Here is a 20,033-nt window from a genome sequence, read left to right as displayed (position 1 = left end):
TGTGGCGTTATTGCAGCTCTATAAGCAGCCAACCATCTCTCTTTTTGTTCCACAGAGAGCGACGAGTTTGGACCGGTTTTCGTCCAGGAGCCTGATGACGCTATCTTGGCGTTGGACACCGACGAGAAGAAAGTGATGCTGAAGTGTGAGGCACGAGGGAACCCACCGCCATCATACAGGTAGAGTAGAGGGAACCCACCTCCATCATACAGGTAGAGTAGAGGGAACCCACCTCCATCATACAGGTAGAGTAGAGGGAACCCACCTCCATCATACAGGTAGAGTAGAGGGAACCCACCTCCATCATACAGGTAGAGTAGAGGGAACCCACCTCCATCATACAGGTAGAGTAGAGGGAACCCACCTCCATCATACAGGTAGAGCAGAGGGAAACCACCTCCATCATACAGGTAGAGTAGAGGGAACCCACCGCCATCATACAGGTAGAGTATAAAGGGAACCCACCTCCATCATACAGGTAGAGTATAAAGGGAACCCACCTCCATCATACAGGTAGAGTATAAAGGGAACCCACCTCCATCATACAGGTAGAGTAGAGGGAACCCACCTCCATCATACAGGTAGAGTAGAGGGAACCCACCTCCATCATACAGGTAGAGTAGAGGGAACCCACCTCCATCATACAGGTAGAGTAGAGGGAACCCACCTCCATCATACAGGTAGAGTAGAGGGAACCCACCTCCATCATACAGGTAGAGCAGAGGGAACCCACCTCCATCATACAGGTAGAGTAGAGGGAACCCACCTCCATCATACAGGTAGAGTAGAGGGAACCCACCTCCATCATACAGGTAGAGTAGAGGGAACCCACCTCCATCATACAGGTAGAGTAGAGGGAACCCACCTCCATCATACAGGTAGAGTAGAGGGAACCCACCTCCATCATACAGGTAGAGCAGAGGGAACCCACCTCCATCATACAGGTAGAGTAGAGGGAACCCACCTCCATCATACAGGTAGAGTAGAGGGAACCCACCTCCATCATACAGGTAGAGTAGAGGGAACCCACCTCCATCATACAGGTAGAGCAGAGGGAACCCACCTCCATCATACAGGTAGAGTAGAGGGAACCCACCGCCATCATACAGGTAGAGTAGAGGGAACCCACCTCCATCATACAGGTAGAGTAGAGGGAACCCACCTCCATCATACAGGTAGAGTAGAGGGAACCCACCTCCATCATACAGGTAGAGCAGAGGGAACCCACCTCCATCATACAGGTAGAGCAGAGGGAACCCACCTCCATCATACAGGTAGAGTAGAGAGAACCCACCTCCATCATACAGGTAGAGCAGAGGGAACCCACCTCCATCATACAGGTAGAGCAGAGGGAACCCACCTCCATCATACAGGTAGAGTAGAGGGAACCCACCGCCATCATACAGGTAGAGTAGAGGGAACCCACCTCCATCATACAGGTAGAGTAGAGGGAACCCACCTCCATCATACAGGTAGAGTAGAGGGAACCCACCTCCATCATACAGGTAGAGCAGAGTGAACCCACCTCCATCATACAGGTAGAGCAGAGGGAACCCACCTCCATCATACAGGTAGAGTAGAGGGAACCCACCGCCATCATACAGGTAGAGTAGAGGGAACCCACCTCCATCATACAGGTAGAGCAGAGGGAACCCACCTCCATCATACAGGTAGAGTAGAGGGAACCCACCTCCATCATACAGGTAGAGTAGAGGGAACCCACCTCCATCATACAGGTAGAGTAGAGGGAACCCACCTCCATCATACAGGTAGAGTAGAGGGAACCCACAGCCATCATACAGGTAGAGTAGAGGGAACCCACCTCCATCATACAGGTAGAGTAGAGGGAACCCACCTCCATCATACAGGTAGAGTAGAGGGAACCCACCTCCATCATACAGGTAGAGTAGAGGGAACCCACCTCCATCATACAGGTAGAGCAGAGGGAACCCACCTCCATCATACAGGTAGAGTAGAGGGAACCCACCTCCATCATACAGGTAGAGTAGAGGGAACCCACCTCCATCATACAGGTAGAGTAGAGGGAACCCACCTCCATCATACAGGTAGAGCAGAGGGAACCCACCTCCATCATACAGGTAGAGTAGAGGGAACCCACCGCCATCATACAGGTAGAGTAGAGGGAACCCACCTCCATCATACAGGTAGAGTAGAGGGAACCCACCTCCATCATACAGGTAGAGTAGAGGGAACCCACCTCCATCATACAGGTAGATTAGAGGGAACCCACCTCCATCATACAGGTAGAGCAGAGGGAACCCACCTCCATCATACAGGTAGAGTAGAGGGAACCCACCTCCATCATACAGGTAGAGTAGAGGGAACCCACAGCCATCATACAGGTAGAGTAGAGGGAACCCACCTCCATCATACAGGTAGAGTAGAGGGAACCCACCTCCATCATACAGGTAGAGTAGAGAGAACCCACCTCCATCATACAGGTAGAGTAGAGGGAACCCACCTCCATCATACAGGTAGAGTAGAGGGAACCCACCTCCATCATACAGGTAGAGTAGAGGGAACCCACCTCCATCATACAGGTAGAGTAGAGGGAACCCACCTCCATCATACAGGTAGAGTAGAGGGAACCCACCTCCATCATACAGGTAGAGTAGAGGGAACCCACCTCCATCATACAGGTAGAGTAGAGGGAACCCACCTCCATCATACAGGTAGAGTAGAGGGAACCCACCTCCATCATACAGGTAGAGTAGAGGGAACCCACCTCCATCATACAGGTAGAGTAGAGGGAACCCACCTCCATCATACAGGTAGAGTAGAGGGAACCCACCTCCATCATACAGGTAGAGTAGAGGGAACCCACCTCCATCATACAGGTAGAGTAGAGGGAACCCACCTCCATCATACAGGTAGAGTAGAGGGAACCCACCTCCATCATACAGGTAGAGTAGAGGGAACCCACCTCCATCATACAGGTAGAGTAGAGGGAACCCACCTCCATCATACAGGTAGAGTAGAGGGAACCCACCTCCATCATACAGGTAGAGTAGAGGGAACCCACCGCCATCATACAGGTAGAGTAGAGAGAACCCACCTCCATCATACAGGTAGAGTAGAGGGAACCCACCTCCATCATACAGGTAGAGTATAAAGGGAACCCACCTCCATCATACAGGTAGAGTAGAGGGAACCCACCTCCATCATACAGGTAGAGTAGAGGGAACCCACCTCCATCATACAGGTAGAGTAGAGGGAACCCACCTCCATCATACAGGTAGAGTAGAGGGAACCCACCTCCATCATACAGGTAGAGTAGAGGGAACCCACCTCCATCATACAGGTAGAGTAGAGGGAACCCACCTCCATCATACAGGTAGAGTAGAGGGAACCCACCTCCATCATACAGGTAGAGTAGAGGGAACCCACCTCCATCATACAGGTAGAGTAGAGGGAACCCACCTCCATCATACAGGTAGAGCAGAGGGAACCCACCTCCATCATACAGGTAGAGTAGAGGGAACCCACCTCCATCATACAGGTAGAGTAGAGGGAACCCACCTCCATCATACAGGTAGAGTAGAGAGAACCCACCTCCATCATACAGGTAGAGTAGAGGGAACCCACCTCCATCATACAGGTAGAGCAGAGGGAACCCACCTCCATCATACAGGTAGAGTAGAGGGAACCCACCTCCATCATACAGGTAGAGTAGAGGGAACCCACCGCCATCATACAGGTAGAGTAGAGAGAACCCACCTCCATCATACAGGTAGAGTAGAGGGAACCCACCTCCATCATACAGGTAGAGTATAAAGGGAACCCACCTCCATCATACAGGTAGAGTAGAGGGAACCCACCTCCATCATACAGGTAGAGTAGAGGGAACCCACCTCCATCATACAGGTAGAGTAGAGGGAACCCACCTCCATCATACAGGTAGAGTAGAGGGAACCCACCTCCATCATACAGGTAGAGTAGAGGGAACCCACCTCCATCATACAGGTAGAGTAGAGGGAACCCACCTCCATCATACAGGTAGAGTAGAGGGAACCCACCTCCATCATACAGGTAGAGTAGAGGGAACCCACCTCCATCATACAGGTAGAGCAGAGGGAACCCACCTCCATCATACAGGTAGATTAGAGGGAACCCACCTCCATCATACAGGTAGAGTAGAGGGAACCCACCTCCATCATACAGGTAGAGTAGAGGGAACCCACCTCCATCATACAGGTAGAGTAGAGGGAACCCACCTCCATCATACAGGTAGAGTAGAGGGAACCCACCTCCATCATACAGGTAGAGTAGAGGGAACCCACCTCCATCATACAGGTAGAGTAGAGGGAACCCACCTCCATCATACAGGTAGAGTAGAGGGAACCCACCTCCATCATACAGGTAGAGCAGAGGGAACCCACCTCCATCATACAGGTAGAGTAGACTGTAGAGGGAACCCACCTCCATCATACAGGTAGAGTAGACTGTAGAGGGAACCCACCTCCATCATACAGGTAGAGTAGAGGGAACCCACCTCCATCATACAGGTAGAGTAGAGGGAACCCACCTCCATCATACAGGTAGAGTAGAGGGAACCCACCTCCATCATACAGGTAGAGTAGAGGGAACCCACCTCCATCATACAGGTAGAGTAGACTGTAGAGGGAACCCACCTCCATCATACAGGTAGAGTAGAGGGAACCCACCTCCATCATACAGGTAGAGTAGAGGGAACCCACCTCCATCATACAGGTAGAGTAGAGGGAACCCACCTCCATCATACAGGTAGAGTAGAGGGAACCCACCTCCATCATACAGGTAGAGTAGAGGGAACCCACCTCCATCATACAGGTAGAGTAGAGGGAACCCACCTCCATCATACAGGTAGAGTAGAGGGAACCCACCTCCATCATACAGGTAGAGTAGAGAGAACCCACCTCCATCATACAGGTAGAGTAGAGGGAACCCACCTCCATCATACAGGTAGAGTAGAGGGAACCCACCACCATCATACAGGTAGAGTAGAGGGAACCCACCTCCATCATACAGGTAGAGTAGAGAGAACCCACCTCCATCATACAGGTAGAGTAGAGGGAACCCACCTCCATCATACAGGTAGAGTAGAGGGAACCCACCTCCATCATACAGGTAGAGTAGAGGGAACCCACCTCCATCATACAGGTAGAGCAGAGGGAACCCACCTCCATCATACAGGTAGAGTAGACTGTAGAGGGAACCCACCTCCATCATACAGGTAGAGTAGACTGTAGAGGGAACCCACCTCCATCATACAGGTAGAGTAGAGGGAACCCACCTCCATCATACAGGTAGAGTAGAGGGAACCCACCTCCATCATACAGGTAGAGTAGAGGGAACCCACCTCCATCATACAGGTAGAGTAGAGGGAACCCACCTCCATCATACAGGTAGAGTAGACTGTAGAGGGAACCCACCTCCATCATACAGGTAGAGTAGAGGGAACCCACCTCCATCATACAGGTAGAGTAGAGGGAACCCACCTCCATCATACAGGTAGAGTAGAGGGAACCCACCTCCATCATACAGGTAGAGTAGAGGGAACCCACCTCCATCATACAGGTAGAGTAGAGGGAACCCACCTCCATCATACAGGTAGAGTAGAGGGAACCCACCTCCATCATACAGGTAGAGTAGAGAGAACCCACCTCCATCATACAGGTAGAGTAGAGAGAACCCACCTCCATCATACAGGTAGAGTAGAGGGAACCCACCTCCATCATACAGGTAGAGTAGAGAGAACCCACCTCCATCATACAGGTAGAGTAGAGGGAACCCACCGCCATCATACAGGTAGAGTAGAGGGAACCCACCTCCATCATACAGGTAGAGTAGAGAGAACCCACCTCCATCATACAGGTAGAGTAGAGGGAACCCACCGCCATCATACAGGTAGAGTAGAGAGAACCCACCTCCATCATACAGGTAGAGTAGAGGGAACCCACCTCCATCATACAGGTAGAGTAGAGGGAACCCACCTCCATCATACAGGTAGAGTAGAGGGAACCCACCTCCATCATACAGGTAGAGTAGAGGGAACCCACCTCCATCATACAGGTAGAGTAGAGGGAACCCACCGCCATCATACAGGTAGAGTAGAGGGAACCCACCGCCATCATACAGGTAGAGTAGAGGGAACCCACCTCCATCATACAGGTAGAGTAGAGGGAACCCACCTCCATCATACAGGTAGAGTAGAGGGAACCCACCTCCATCATACAGGTAGAGTAGAGGGAACCCACCTCCATCATACAGGTAGAGTAGAGGGAACCCACCTCCATCATACAGGTAGAGTAGAGGGAACCCACCTCCATCATACAGGTAGAGTAGACTGTAGAGGGAACCCACCTCCATCATACAGGTAGAGTAGAGGGAACCCACCGCCATCATACAGGTAGAGTAGAGGGAACCCACCTCCATCATACAGGTAGAGTAGAGGGAACCCACCTCCATCATACAGGTAGAGTAGAGGGAACCCACCTCCATCATACAGGTAGAGTAGAGGGAACCCACCTCCATCATACAGGTAGAGTAGAGGGAACCCACCTCCATCATACAGGTAGAGTAGAGGGAACCCACCTCCATCATACAGGTAGAGTAGAGGGAACCCACCTCCATCATACAGGTAGAGTAGAGGGAACCCACCTCCATCATACAGGTAGAGCAGAGGGAACCCACCTCCATCATACAGGTAGAGTAGAGGGAACCCACCGCCATCATACAGGTAGAGTAGAGGGAACCCACCTCCATCATACAGGTAGAGCAGAGGGAACCCACCTCCATCATACAGGTAGAGCAGAGGGAACCCACCTCCATCATACAGGTAGAGTAGAGGGAACCCACCGCCATCATACAGGTAGAGTAGAGGGAACCCACCTCCATCATACAGGTAGAGTAGAGGGAACCCACCTCCATCATACAGGTAGAGCAGAGGGAACCCACCTCCATCATACAGGTAGAGTAGAGGGAACCCACCTCCATCATACAGGTAGAGTAGAGGGAACCCACCTCCATCATACAGGTAGAGTAGAGGGAACCCACCTCCATCATACAGGTAGAGCAGAGGGAACCCACCTCCATCATACAGGTAGAGTAGAGGGAACCCACCTCCATCATACAGGTAGAGCAGAGGGAACCCACCTCCATCATACAGGTAGAGTAGAGGGAACCCACCTCCATCATACAGGTAGAGTAGAGGGAACCCACCTCCATCATACAGGTAGAGTAGAGGGAACCCACCTCCATCATACAGGTAGAGTAGAGGGAACCCACCTCCATCATACAGGTAGAGTAGAGGGAACCCACCTCCATCATACAGGTAGAGTAGAGGGAACCCACCTCCATCATACAGGTAGAGTAGAGGGAACCCACCTCCATCATACAGGTAGAGTAGAGGGAACCCACCTCCATCATACAGGTAGAGTAGAGGGAACCCACCTCCATCATACAGGTAGAGTAGAGGGAACCCACCTCCATCATACAGGTAGAGTAGAGGGAACCCACCTCCATCATACAGGTAGAGTAGAGGGAACCCACCTCCATCATACAGGTAGAGTAGAGGGAACCCACCTCCATCATACAGGTAGAGCAGAGGGAACCCACCTCCATCATACAGGTAGAGTAGAGGGAACCCACCTCCATCATACAGGTAGAGTAGATTGAACCCACCTCCATCATACAGGTAGAGTAGAGAGAACCCACCTCCATCATACAGGTAGAGTAGAGGGAACCCACCTCCATCATACAGGTAGAGTAGAGAGAACCCACCTCCATCATACAGGTAGAGTAGAGGGAACCCAGTAGAGGGAACCCACCTCCATCATACAGGTAGAGTAGAGGGAACCCAGTAGAGGGAACCCACCTCCATCATACAGGTAGAGTAGAGGGAACCCAGTAGAGGGAACCCACCTCCATCATACAGGTAGAGTAGAGGGAACCCAGTAGAGGGAACCCACCTCCATCATACAGGTAGAGTAGAGGGAACCCAGTAGAGGGAACCCACCTCCATCATACAGGTAGAGCAGAGGGAACCCACCTCCATCATACAGGTAGAGTAGAGGGAACCCACCTCCATCATACAGGTAGAGCAGAGGGAACCCACCTCCATCATACAGGTAGAGTAGAGGGAACCCACCTCCATCATACAGGTAGAGTAGAGGGAACCCACCTCCATCATACAGGTAGAGTAGAGGGAACCCACCTCCATCATACAGGTAGAGTAGAGGGAACCCACCTCCATCATACAGGTAGAGTAGAGGGAACCCACCTCCATCATACAGGTAGAGCAGAGGGAACCCACCTCCATCATACAGGTAGAGTAGAGGGAACCCACCTCCATCATACAGGTAGAGTAGAGGGAACCCACCTCCATCATACAGGTAGAGCAGAGGGAACCCACCTCCATCATACAGGTAGAGTAGAGGGAACCCACCTCCATCATACAGGTAGAGTAGAGGGAACCCACCTCCATCATACAGGTAGAGTAGAGGGAACCCACCTCCATCATACAGGTAGAGTAGAGGGAACCCACCTCCATCATACAGGTAGAGTAGAGGGAACCCACCTCCATCATACAGGTAGAGTAGAGGGAACCCACCTCCATCATACAGGTAGAGTAGAGGGAACCCACCTCCATCATACAGGTAGAGCAGAGGGAACCCACCGCCATCATACAGGTAGAGTAGAGGGAACCCACCTCCATCATACAGGTAGAGTAGAGGGAACCCACCTCCATCATACAGGTAGAGTAGAGGGAACCCACCTCCATCATACAGGTAGAGTAGAGGGAACCCACCTCCATCATACAGGTAGAGTAGAGGGAACCCACCTCCATCATACAGGTAGAGCAGAGGGAACCCACCTCCATCATACAGGTAGAGTAGAGGGAACCCACCGCCATCATACAGGTAGAGCAGGGATACTCAAATAGCTTAACGTAAGTGCAGTGTTGATTTTGTCAACTAAAACTATGACGAAAGAAATTCATCGACTGCCTTTTTTCTGGACCCACAGAAGCACAAATTTGATTTAAAAATGTTTGCTTTGAAAATATATATTCAAATATACAAAAATAATACTAATTAACAAAAATCTGATCTACAAGCTCATAGTGTGGCACGAAGTGGCATGCTATATAAAAAAGAGACACTATATTAACACAATTTACCCCACTTTGAGAAGCAGTGAGGTAGAGGTATTTCCCAGTCTGAACTACTTGCATTCATCCCTCATCGCCTTGTCTCTTTTAGCCTCATTCTGTGTCTTTCATCTTTGCCCCCTTGACACAAATAACCCTCGTTTGTATTGTGTTTCCAGCTGGTTCTTCAATGGAACCGAAGTAGACACAGAGGCGGATTACCGCTACAACTTTATCGATGGGAACTTAATTATAACCAATACAAGTGAGATCACTGACTTTGGGAAGTACCAGTGCAAGGCACAGAACAGCTTTGGAACAATCTTGAGTCGGGACGGCCTTTTGCAATTTGCATGTGAGTAACCCTATCTATCTATCTATCTGTCTATCTGTCTGTCTGTCTCCGTCTGTCTGTCCGTCCATCCATCCATCCATCCCTAGCTCTCTCTCTCTCTCTCTCTCTCTCTCTCTCTGCATGCCCATGAAACATACTTGAAGCTAGCTTGAAGCTCCAGAATTTCCTCTTTCAGGACAAATGTTCTGACTTCAGACGTTTGATGACTTTCCAACTGCTTGGATGCAAGCGACTGGCTTCAAACTCTTCATCTCGTTCACTTAAAACAGACCTGTTGGTTTGTGGGGTAAATGGACACGGTCTATATAGCAGCATTCTGTGCACGCGTCTATTCCCCAAAGACAGCAGGCCGTATCTGACACTGAATTGTGTTGCTAAATGGGGCGTCTGCTCCCCAAACCAGTGTTGATTTTGACAGCTAATTTTGATGTAGTTTTAGTCATAGTCTTTTAAATAAAATAATTTTGTTTTAGTCGCATTTAAGTCATCTGAAATGTTTTAGTGGACGAAAATGCATTTGGCTGGCCTTGATGTCGACTCGTTGTGATGCCTAATTTTGCCTTTGGTTGCATGCTGAAAATAATCGATTTACAAGTTCACAACACGCCGCAGCACAACGCGTTGTTGTGACATCATTATCCCTCTCATACCGTGCACTGCTTCCAAGCTGTCTCAGTCACTGCAATGTAAACATTAAGGCGAGCACAACAGCTGCAACACAACAGCAGTCATAAGCAGTGGTGAAAATAAGTGCTCAAATGTTTTACTTAAGTAAAAGTATCAATACTGCAATATAGATAGTTTACAAGTAAAGGTCCAGAATTCGAAATGCACTTGAATAAAAGTGCAACGTACTAATTATACAATTCCAATTTCAAGATTTCAAATCTATAAAAAGTATACAGGTCCAATTTCAAGATTTCAAATCTATAAAAATAGCAGATCTACAATATCACAATGCGTTGCAATGCCCAAAATATACTAAGCTTTCAACAGGTCATGATGCTGTGCATTGAATAGTTAGTATATCTGCTTTTTTTTCAGGTACATGATGGATATTATGCATTGTAGGTTATACATATGGTATGACAGGCTATGATTGATGTAAATGTACAGTACAGTAGATTTTAGTATATTATTTGTAAGTTGTCACAATACAGCTGTAGGCTACTTCAAAAATAGAACATAGACAATAGACACGTGACCCCATACTGTACCTGAAACACAGACAGCTCAGTATTGTTAACATAGCAACTATGTCTGCTTGTCTCCTTGATCAAAATATGTTAATTTAACTCTGAGAGTGGAGCCCAGTACACGCACGCACGCACGCACGCACGCACGCACGCGCACACACCATTAGACATAAAGGTCAAGCTGAAAGCTTTCAGCACCATGGACAGTGCTCTGACATGAGGTAGTTAGGGTAAACAAGCCAGCAGCACTACCACTAATGGGATACAGTACTAACAACATTAATGCATCCACCGTGATAATAAATTGAACCTTTATTTAGAACCAACATTTTAAGGAGCTCGCTGTCCTAACGTCACCTGCTGCAGCAGGGCTGGGAAATTGTCGGAAATCGTATCGAAAACAATATGTATCGTTATTCATTAGATAAAAGTCAGAGCTTTTTGTTTGTTCTTTTGAGACTCGCCTCGGACTCGCCCCTCAAAGAATTCAGACTCGACTCAAGCTCAAAGACTCATGGCATCGCCTGGCAGGGAAGTGCAGACAGACAGGCTCTGAGCACAGAGCTCTGTGGTGCAGGAAAATCCATTGTTGGTTTTCCTCAGCGTTTCCCCTGGGGCAACGACCATAATAGTCATGTTACCTGCTACAGCTACAGTATGGCTGCAGGGAGCTTACGGCCCACTGTAGAGAGAGCATGCTGTGGAGCATTTGTGTTATGCGAACCTAAAGCATTCACGACGAGCACTCACTGTAAAACAGGATCAGCCACTTAAAAAATTCCCAAACCATCTCAAAATGAAGACAGAAATCAGTGCGGCAATGGAGGGTGTGCCTGGAGTCTGACCCGCTCTCTCTCATTTCACGTTAGCCCACCTCCCTGTCAAACCAGAGGCACGCTGTTCAGCCGGAAAGGTGGTTCAGATAAAACGACGTGGGGAAAAAAAGCACAGTTTGTGGAGAAAGCCCCCCTGCTGACAGACAACATATTCTACTAGGTTACTTTTCATTCATTATTCCATTGAGCGTTGAGCATTGAGCATTCTGATCAAGCTCTAATATCACGGTTTCCCCCACGAGCCTTATTATTTCATGTATGTAATTTTAATAAAGTGGAGACATTAGACATTAGAGTTTCACTACCTGCCCGGGGCATCCTGTGGGAATATTGCTTGGACACGGAATCTGTGGTAAAAGTTGTACCTTGACACGACCCCTGAGTGCATGGGCTGCTCCCAGCTGCCTGATAAGCTTTTCTAAGCCACTTATCTGGTCCACTCATAGATTTCCTCGCATTGTGAACAGTGCATCTAGTGCTTCAGCTTTATGCAGTGGCCTATTCATTTTGGAATTGTGTTACGACGCGATTACAGTGACACGATTAATCAGTTGTTTGATAAACAGAAGATTAATTAAATGCATTTTTTACATTTAATTGCATTTTTTTAATTGCATAATTGGTTTAGTGATGCAATATCTATGTGCAATTCAGAACTAGAGTAATGCCTGTTTTTTTGCACATTTCCCAAATTGGTTACAGTCAAGTGAGGTGCGCTTACTGCATCCATGGCCGCTGGTGTGTACTTATATGTCTACTATAAATGTCTCCAGTAGAAACCTCTGTGTTGAATGCTCATTCAGGGTACTTATACGTCTGCTATAGATGTCTCCAGTAGAAACCTCTGTGTTGAATGCCCATTCAGTACTTATATGTCTGCTATAGATGTCTCCAGTAGAAACCTCTGTGTTGAATGCCCATTCAGTACTTATATGTCTGCTATAGATGGCTCCAGTAGAAACCTCTGTGTTGAATGCCCATTCAGTACTTATATGTCTGCTATAGATGTCTCCAGTAGAAACCTCTGTGTTGAATGCCCATTCAGTACTTATATGTCTGCTATAGATGTCTCTATAGTAGAAACCTCTGTGTTGAATGCCCATTCAGTACTTATATGTCTGCTATAGATGTCTCCAGTAGAAACCTCTGTGTTGAATGTCCATTCAGTACTTATATGTCTGCTATAGATGTCTCCAGTAGAAACCTCTGTGTTGAATGCCCATTCAGTACTTATATGTCTGCTATAGATGTCTCCAGTAGAAACCTCTGTGTTGAATGTCCATTCAGTACTTATATGTCTGCTATAGATGGCTCTATAGTAGAAACCTCTGTGTTGAATGCCCATTCAGTACTTATATGTCTGCTATAGATGTCTCCGGTAGAAACCTCTGTGTTGAATGCCCATTCAGTACTTATATGTCTGCTATAGATGTCTCCAGTAGAAACCTCTGTGTTGAATGTCCATTCAGTACTTATATGTCTGCTATAGATGTCTCCAGTAGAAACATCTGTGTTGAATGCCCATTCAGTACTTATATGTCTGCTATAGATGTCTCCAGTAGAAACCTCTGTGTTGAATGTCCATTCAGTACTTATACGTCTGCTATAGATGTCTCTAGTAGAAACCTCTGTGTTGAATGTCCATTCAGTACTTATATGTCTGCTATAGATGTCTCCAGTAGAAACCTCTGTGTTGAATGTCCATTCAGTACTTATATGTCTGCTATAGATGGCTCTATAGTAGAAACCTCTGTGTTGAATGCCCATTCAGTACTTATATGTCTGCTATAGATGGCTCTATAGTAGAAACCTCTGTGTTGAATGCCCATTCAGGGTACCGCAGTTTTACAGCTCGAGCCTGGCCTGAAGCCTGACACATTTTTATTTTGTATTAATCAATTAATTGTGTGTGCAATTCATTTATATTCTAAATTAAATTAATTTGTAGTGCACACGTCAATTTTCACACTCTGTGTTAAATTGACAATAATTAAATCAATAATAAACAGATGAATTGATTAAGAAAGTAATCTTTAGTGGCAGCCCTGTCTGACTCTGCAACAGTTCCATGTCTCACTCTGCTGTTTGCCTTCAACACGACCCTTTAAAAGAAAAAGCCAGCCAGAGAAGACAAAGCGAGCTGGCCTGCAGCCTGCATTGGGATGCAGAGCCTCGCCTGTCTCTTTCAGCATAACGAATGGGTGGCTATTTTATCCCCCAAGCTCCAAATTTAAGGTGGCCCGTCTTAATCTGGTTGGCATTACACATTTCCACTCACAAAGCGTTGATCCCCCGAAGTTGTATAAAGTCTCGGAAGTTCTTTGATCTTTTGAATAACTTATAATAGAATGCGTCAAATAAGTACTAGATAAATATAATCATCTAGGATTGACTGTGCATTTTTGTAATAATGATATTTAATAACACGTGGAGAATTGATACTGAGACTCTTTACAAGTATCCGCACAGGGAATTACAGGTCCACTTTTTTTTACGCTCATAGATTGAAATTGTGAATACTCTGTCTCTAGCTACACCAGTGGGTCTCAAACCTCATCTGGTTCCTTGAAGGTGGTTACAATTACAAATGGAGTGATTAACTTTGACATTGTACACATTTGGTTCCATATACACTCTCAGAGTTATGGGTGTCCTTCGAATGAATGAATGAATGAATGAATGAATGAATGAATGAATGAATGAATGGATGAATGAATGGATGGATGGATGGATGGATGGATGAATGAATGGTGAACCATTGTGCTAAATGGAACAGTGTTACATCATTGGTTACACATGTCAAGGAAGCATAAGGGAAAGACCCAATTTCTTTACAACGGCTGCTGTGCATAGATGGCATATTGCATCCAGGAAGGGCCAAGTCCCACTTCTTCTTTATTCTTCTTTTATTCATCTACTCTGCTCACTGGCTGTATTGTGTGCCTCCAACACATTCTCCAGCGTAGGACTCTTCCTTTTCTCTCTGTATTTATTGATTTAATTCTGAAGAGGCTCACAATTCTTTCTCAGCCGTGACTTTGAAGAGCAGCAGGAAGGACTGTGATCCCTGTCCCCGGTGAGATCTGCTGCTGCTGCTTTCCTTCTCTCTCTCGCTCTCGCTCTCTCTCGCTCTCTCTTACTTAAGTGAAAATAGAAATACCACAATATATTTTAAATAAATATCCTATTATTAAAAAAGTAATGAGCCTGTGTTAGGCATTTTGCTACAAAAGTAGTGTCATCTTAGCAAAGTAAACAAAAAATTGTCAAAACATATTTGGAAAGTAACAGATGTATGTGTTGCATTGTGACGCGCTGAGAACCGAAGTCTGACGTAATTTACCATCCTACCTGGGTTGCGTTATTTCGTGTTATTTACAGAACCACCTCCCCGACGATATTTTAGAGACAGTTTGTTTATTTTTGGACCTTGATCCTTATGAGACAATTTTAACTCCTCCCTCATCCCACTTCTGCAAACAAAGGGGATGAGCAAGTCACGTCAGGACTTCTGTGCTCTATTTCTGGTTGCCTGTAGGGGTACATTTGAACAGCGATATGATACGTATCACGATACATGGTTGACGATATGTTACATGGCCGATATTGGTTCATTGTGGTAATACGATTATGATTCAATGATGTAACCCATTTTGGGCGGGAACCCCTTTTGGTGTTTTAAAGCATTATGTTATACTTTAGCTATTGACAAATAGCAGATCTACAAGCCCATAGCACGGCACCGAGTGCCAACGCTATGAACTTGTAGGTCTGCTATTTTAGAAAAATCGTGAAAATGTGTCTAAAATCTTTGAATACCGTATATATTATTTCAGAGTTTCAGTTTTTGTCTCCACCAGGCCGAAGGCATGTGGGGAGAGTATGTTTTGCACTCCGTCCGTCCGTCCGTCCGTGTGTCCGTCCGTCCGTGAGCAGCTAATCTCGGCCACCTTTAACCCGATCGATGCCAAATTTTGCACACACACTCCCTGGATGCCAACGATGAACCTCTGCCCCAAACTTTCCACAACGGCCTGTTATAGCGCCACCAGGAGGCCGCTTTGTGCAAAACAAGTTTTTGCACAGTACACCTACAGATTTTGTCCAAACATCACGCAAATTGGTACACAGTCTCTCTAGAGCCATTCAACGAAACCGGTCTTTCAGATTTCTCACACTCCATCCTGATTGGTTAAGATTGGCTTCCAAAATTCACAGGAGTGCTCAGTTTCAAACAAAATGCTGCAAATCATGAGCACATCGCGTGATTTCCGTGAAATTGTGCACCCACATTCCCACTAGGCCGAGGACGAAATGCCACATGAACAATTTCAACTCAGACTCAAGGTGGCGCTATAACTGGCCGAAAAGTGTTTTTACCTCTAACTGCACGGATATGTGGATAACTTTGTATGCCAACTCAATTTACAATTACAATTTAGGCATTTAGCAGACGCTCTTAATCCAGAGCGACTTACATTTAAGCAAGAACAGAAGCATGGGAATACATCACATAAAAGCATCTATCATGAAACATGCGTAAGCTAAGAAGGTAACAGTGGAATATCTATATGATGAAACTATACATACACTATACATAATAAACTATACATATTCACTACTATGCTATACATATGTACTATGGCGTGCTATGACTATATACAATACAATTATAGTGCTGTCTACATAACATGCTATAAGTCTATGTCAAATGCTATCTAAGCCAACAGAAATGCTATCTAAGGGGTTAGGGTAAGTGCTATGGGCCATGATGGAGTCTGAAAAGGTGGGTTTTCAGGCTACGGCGGAAGATTGGGAGTGATGCTGCCGTTCTGACTGCAATGGGAAGTGCATTCCACAGTTTTGGAGCCAGAAGGGAGAAGAGTTTGGGACGTGTGGAGCGTTGTCCCGGCGTTTTTAGTGAGGGTACTTCCAGTTTCCCTGCGTTGGCTGATCTGAGTGCGCGGGAGGGTTTGTAGGGTTCAATCATACTTGTAAGATATGGGGGAGCCATACCTTTGGTTGCTTTGAATGCCAGCATCAGAGTTTTGTATTCTGTGCGGGCAGCGACCGGGAGCCAGTGGAGGGAGCGGAGCAGGGGGGAGACATGTGAACTCCCTAGAGGCCAAGGAAAAACCTTTGCCTGGAATTTTTAACATCTGCTCTTTATAGCGCCACCAGGAGGCCGACATATGTAAAACACATTTTCTATTATTACTCCTTCAGATTTTATCCAAATTTCACGCAAATCGGTATACACTATCTCCATAGTCATGTGATCAACACGGAGCGGCACCATTTCCCATCTTCCATCCTGATTGGCTAAGATTGGCTTCCAAAGCTCACACGATTCGTCCATTTCGAAAAAAGGCCACAAATCACAAACACAGTGTGCAATTTCCGTTAAATTATACACGCACATTTTCACTAGGCCGAGGACGACATGCCACAATTTTTCCCTCAAAATCAGCCTCACGGTGGCGCTATAACAGGCCAATTCCTGTTTTTAGCTATAACTGCATCGATCTGTATACAACTTATGTATGCACACATGGAAAAACATTGTACCTGCATCCCTCCAACACGAACCTCTGGCCCAAATCTTCCTCAACAGCCTGTTATAGCGCCACCATGAGGCCACAACCTGACCTGCCCTGGTGGAGACCTGTGCCGATTGGCACTTTGTCTAGTTCACTCTTGCTTCTGGAGGGTCCCTGGAACAACATATTTTCAGATGGGGGTCGGCGGCATATTACATATAATTTTTGGGGTCCTTGACATGAAATATTGAGACCCACTGATATATCACCCATGACCTGATGAAGATCTAACAGATCGAAACGTTGTCAGTACTTAAATAAAGAACGTCTTGCTAGTACCTATGGTGTGCGGGCTCCATCCAATTCACCCACTGATATAGAAACATGAGGTTTTTCAGAAAACATGAGGTTTTTCAGAAAAAAATACATTTTAAAAAGACATGTTTAAAATTGCGATGTCAGGCCTAAATGGGTTAAAATGTATACAGTAACTATTTAACAAAGAAATTAAATCTGTGGATAGTGCAATTTTTTAAGGGAAAAATGTATGTCATGGATATAAATAAGTAAACACAATGATTCTCTGGCAAATACATGGACATTATATTTGAACACATATGGACTAAACCGTACCTTGATATGAACACAGAGAATACACACATTTATGAATAGACCGAGAGTAGCGATATTGAATTGAAAAGTAGCCTAATTAAACCCCTCTTTTTCTGTTTTCTTCTTAAAATTGCTAAATACAACACCAGTATTTTGTATTCGATACCGATTAATGACATTGCAAAGCGTTAAACGATATGTTGCTGTTTACATTTTAATATAGGCCTATTTAGATTCTTGAAATTAAAATAGATTTTTCGATGCAGTTACTATATCATTACAACCCGGCTAGTTGTCTGCTAACGTACTGAGCCAGGGATTAATGTATAAGCAGAGCCTGAATGCCTAAATAAAATATAATATTCACACTCACGTATTTAAATTTCATGAATACAATGTTCTTAAACTTGGTCTCAATCTATTTGTGACTTAATGGTGAGTTATCTGACTGAAATGTATTTGTGTACGTTTCAAACGTACAATTCCCACGAGTCCCTTCCTAGAAATGTTGTTTTCTTTTATTTTTTGCAGCATTTAAAGACTAAATCTGCAGGTCAGATCGTGTTGCATGTTATATAATGAGATGTTGTTAATTTCAGGCCCCAGTGTTGGCCACATTTAGATTGCCATCCATTGATTTGTGGTAGTTTTACCTCATTAGGGAGACATTGATATTGATCCACTTACATATACAGTACAGTATGTCTCGCTTTACAGATGGAAATAATAATAGGGTCACGCAGGTTTTCATTATTGGTCTTCTGGTACTTGGAACTTTAGTGAAACTCTAGTATTGTCTTTCCCGGTAATATTCTGCATGCACAGCAGTGGCTCAGGTTGAGCTGATTGAACAGAATGTCGATGTGGTAAAGTGTAGTTACTTTTGGACCTGCTTCGTAATGTTGTTTTACTTGTTTATACCAGGGGTTGTCAAACATTTTCATGTGAAGGACACCCGACCATGTACAGTATTTATCGACAGACCCTCATCTGAAAATATTTTGTGCCAGGGACCTCCATATGTACTGTACTTTGTTGCGTGCGTGCGTGCGTGCGTGCCATGTAGGCCTACTGGGCCCCACTCTCAGAGTTAAATGAACATATTTTGATCAAGGAGACAAGCAGACATAGGCTATGTTGCTAATACTGAGCTGTCCGTGTTTTAGGTACAGTATGGATGTTTTAAAGGTGTCGCGTGTCTATTGTCCATGTTCTATTTTTCAATAACAGAGTATGCGTGCATGCACACGTGTGTGCAGGCGTGCATGTGTGCCAATTCAAATACATAATTGCCACCTATTGGTCTTAAAATGTTTACTGTCACAATAAATTGCTGTCACAACAAATTGCTGCTATTTGCTTCAAAAGCTTTATGCAAGTTATAACCTTGCCTACATATACAGTATACTACTATTCCTAACAGCAAATTAACCTTTTCATGGTTTTGTAAGCTAGTTTTGCCTTAGTTGCAATATGTGACAAAGCTCTATTTACGCAATTTCCCAGTTTTGACACTTGCTTTGGCAGACATTTTCTCATCCCAATAAAAATATCCATCGAGAGAGAGAGAGAGAGGGAGAGGGAGAGGGAGAGGGAGAGAGGGAGAGAGGGAGAGAGGGGGAGAGGGAGAGAGGGAGAGAGAGGGAGCTACATGGGGGGTTTCAAGAAGCACATAATGGCTGCTTCATTCAGTCATTTGCTGTCCATATCTACATATTGCACAGGAAGACATGCTACCATTAGACCCTGTCTTATTTTAATTCAAGCTTTCAACTTTTAAATGCTCCGCTTCCCCAGCTGATAGTATTTCTGTCACGATCAAGGAAATTATGGATCTTTGAAATTCTTTGTTAAATCAATCCTTTCAGGAACCACTTTCGGCTAGGCTTTTCAAATCAATTCTAACTGCATTAAAACGCAGCAGATCTCTCTCCTCACCGATGTCTGTTGTGATAGTCACCTGAGAATTTAACGAAACCTATGTTTTTTTTTACCCCAGGGGTTAACTGGGGACAGGGAGAAACTCCTTATGGTCAGCACACTATAGTAGGGAGAATTATCACAACAAAACCAAAAGAAGTGATATTTGAATTAAGATAAATCACTGAATATACTTTTAACCTGAAAGACAGAAGCTTAACACAGAGGGTTGTACTGTAGCTTTTCCATAACGACGTTAAAAAACACCAGAAACTACTAGAATGAATCGAATGTCGGAATGTTTGGCCTGTCATGTGTTTGAGTGTTTCTCAAAACACTAACGTTTCACGCCACGGATATGACCAAAACATCCGATCAAACGCAGGTCTCTAATATTAGTTATAAAGCTTTATATATGAAATC

General features: G+C 45.5%; 1 protein-coding gene across 1 annotated transcript in view; it reads left to right on the top strand.

The window, feature by feature from the left end:
* The window catches only part of cntn5 (contactin 5), a 278,248-nt gene that overhangs the window by 117,243 nt on the left and 140,972 nt on the right, over positions 1-20,033 (top strand). The window contains exons 4-5 of the mRNA XM_083773470.1: positions 56-179; positions 9,331-9,506. Coding sequence (XP_083629596.1) covers positions 56-179; positions 9,331-9,506 — 300 coding nt within the window. The remainder of the gene's footprint in view (positions 1-55; positions 180-9,330; positions 9,507-20,033) is intronic.

The sequence above is a fragment of the Protomyctophum parallelum genome (assembly GCF_964188405.1).
Source record: "Protomyctophum parallelum genome assembly, chromosome: 9".
In the NCBI taxonomy this organism is placed as follows: Eukaryota; Metazoa; Chordata; class Actinopteri; order Myctophiformes; family Myctophidae; genus Protomyctophum; species Protomyctophum parallelum.
This window is presented reverse-complemented; position numbering and strand designations above follow the sequence as displayed.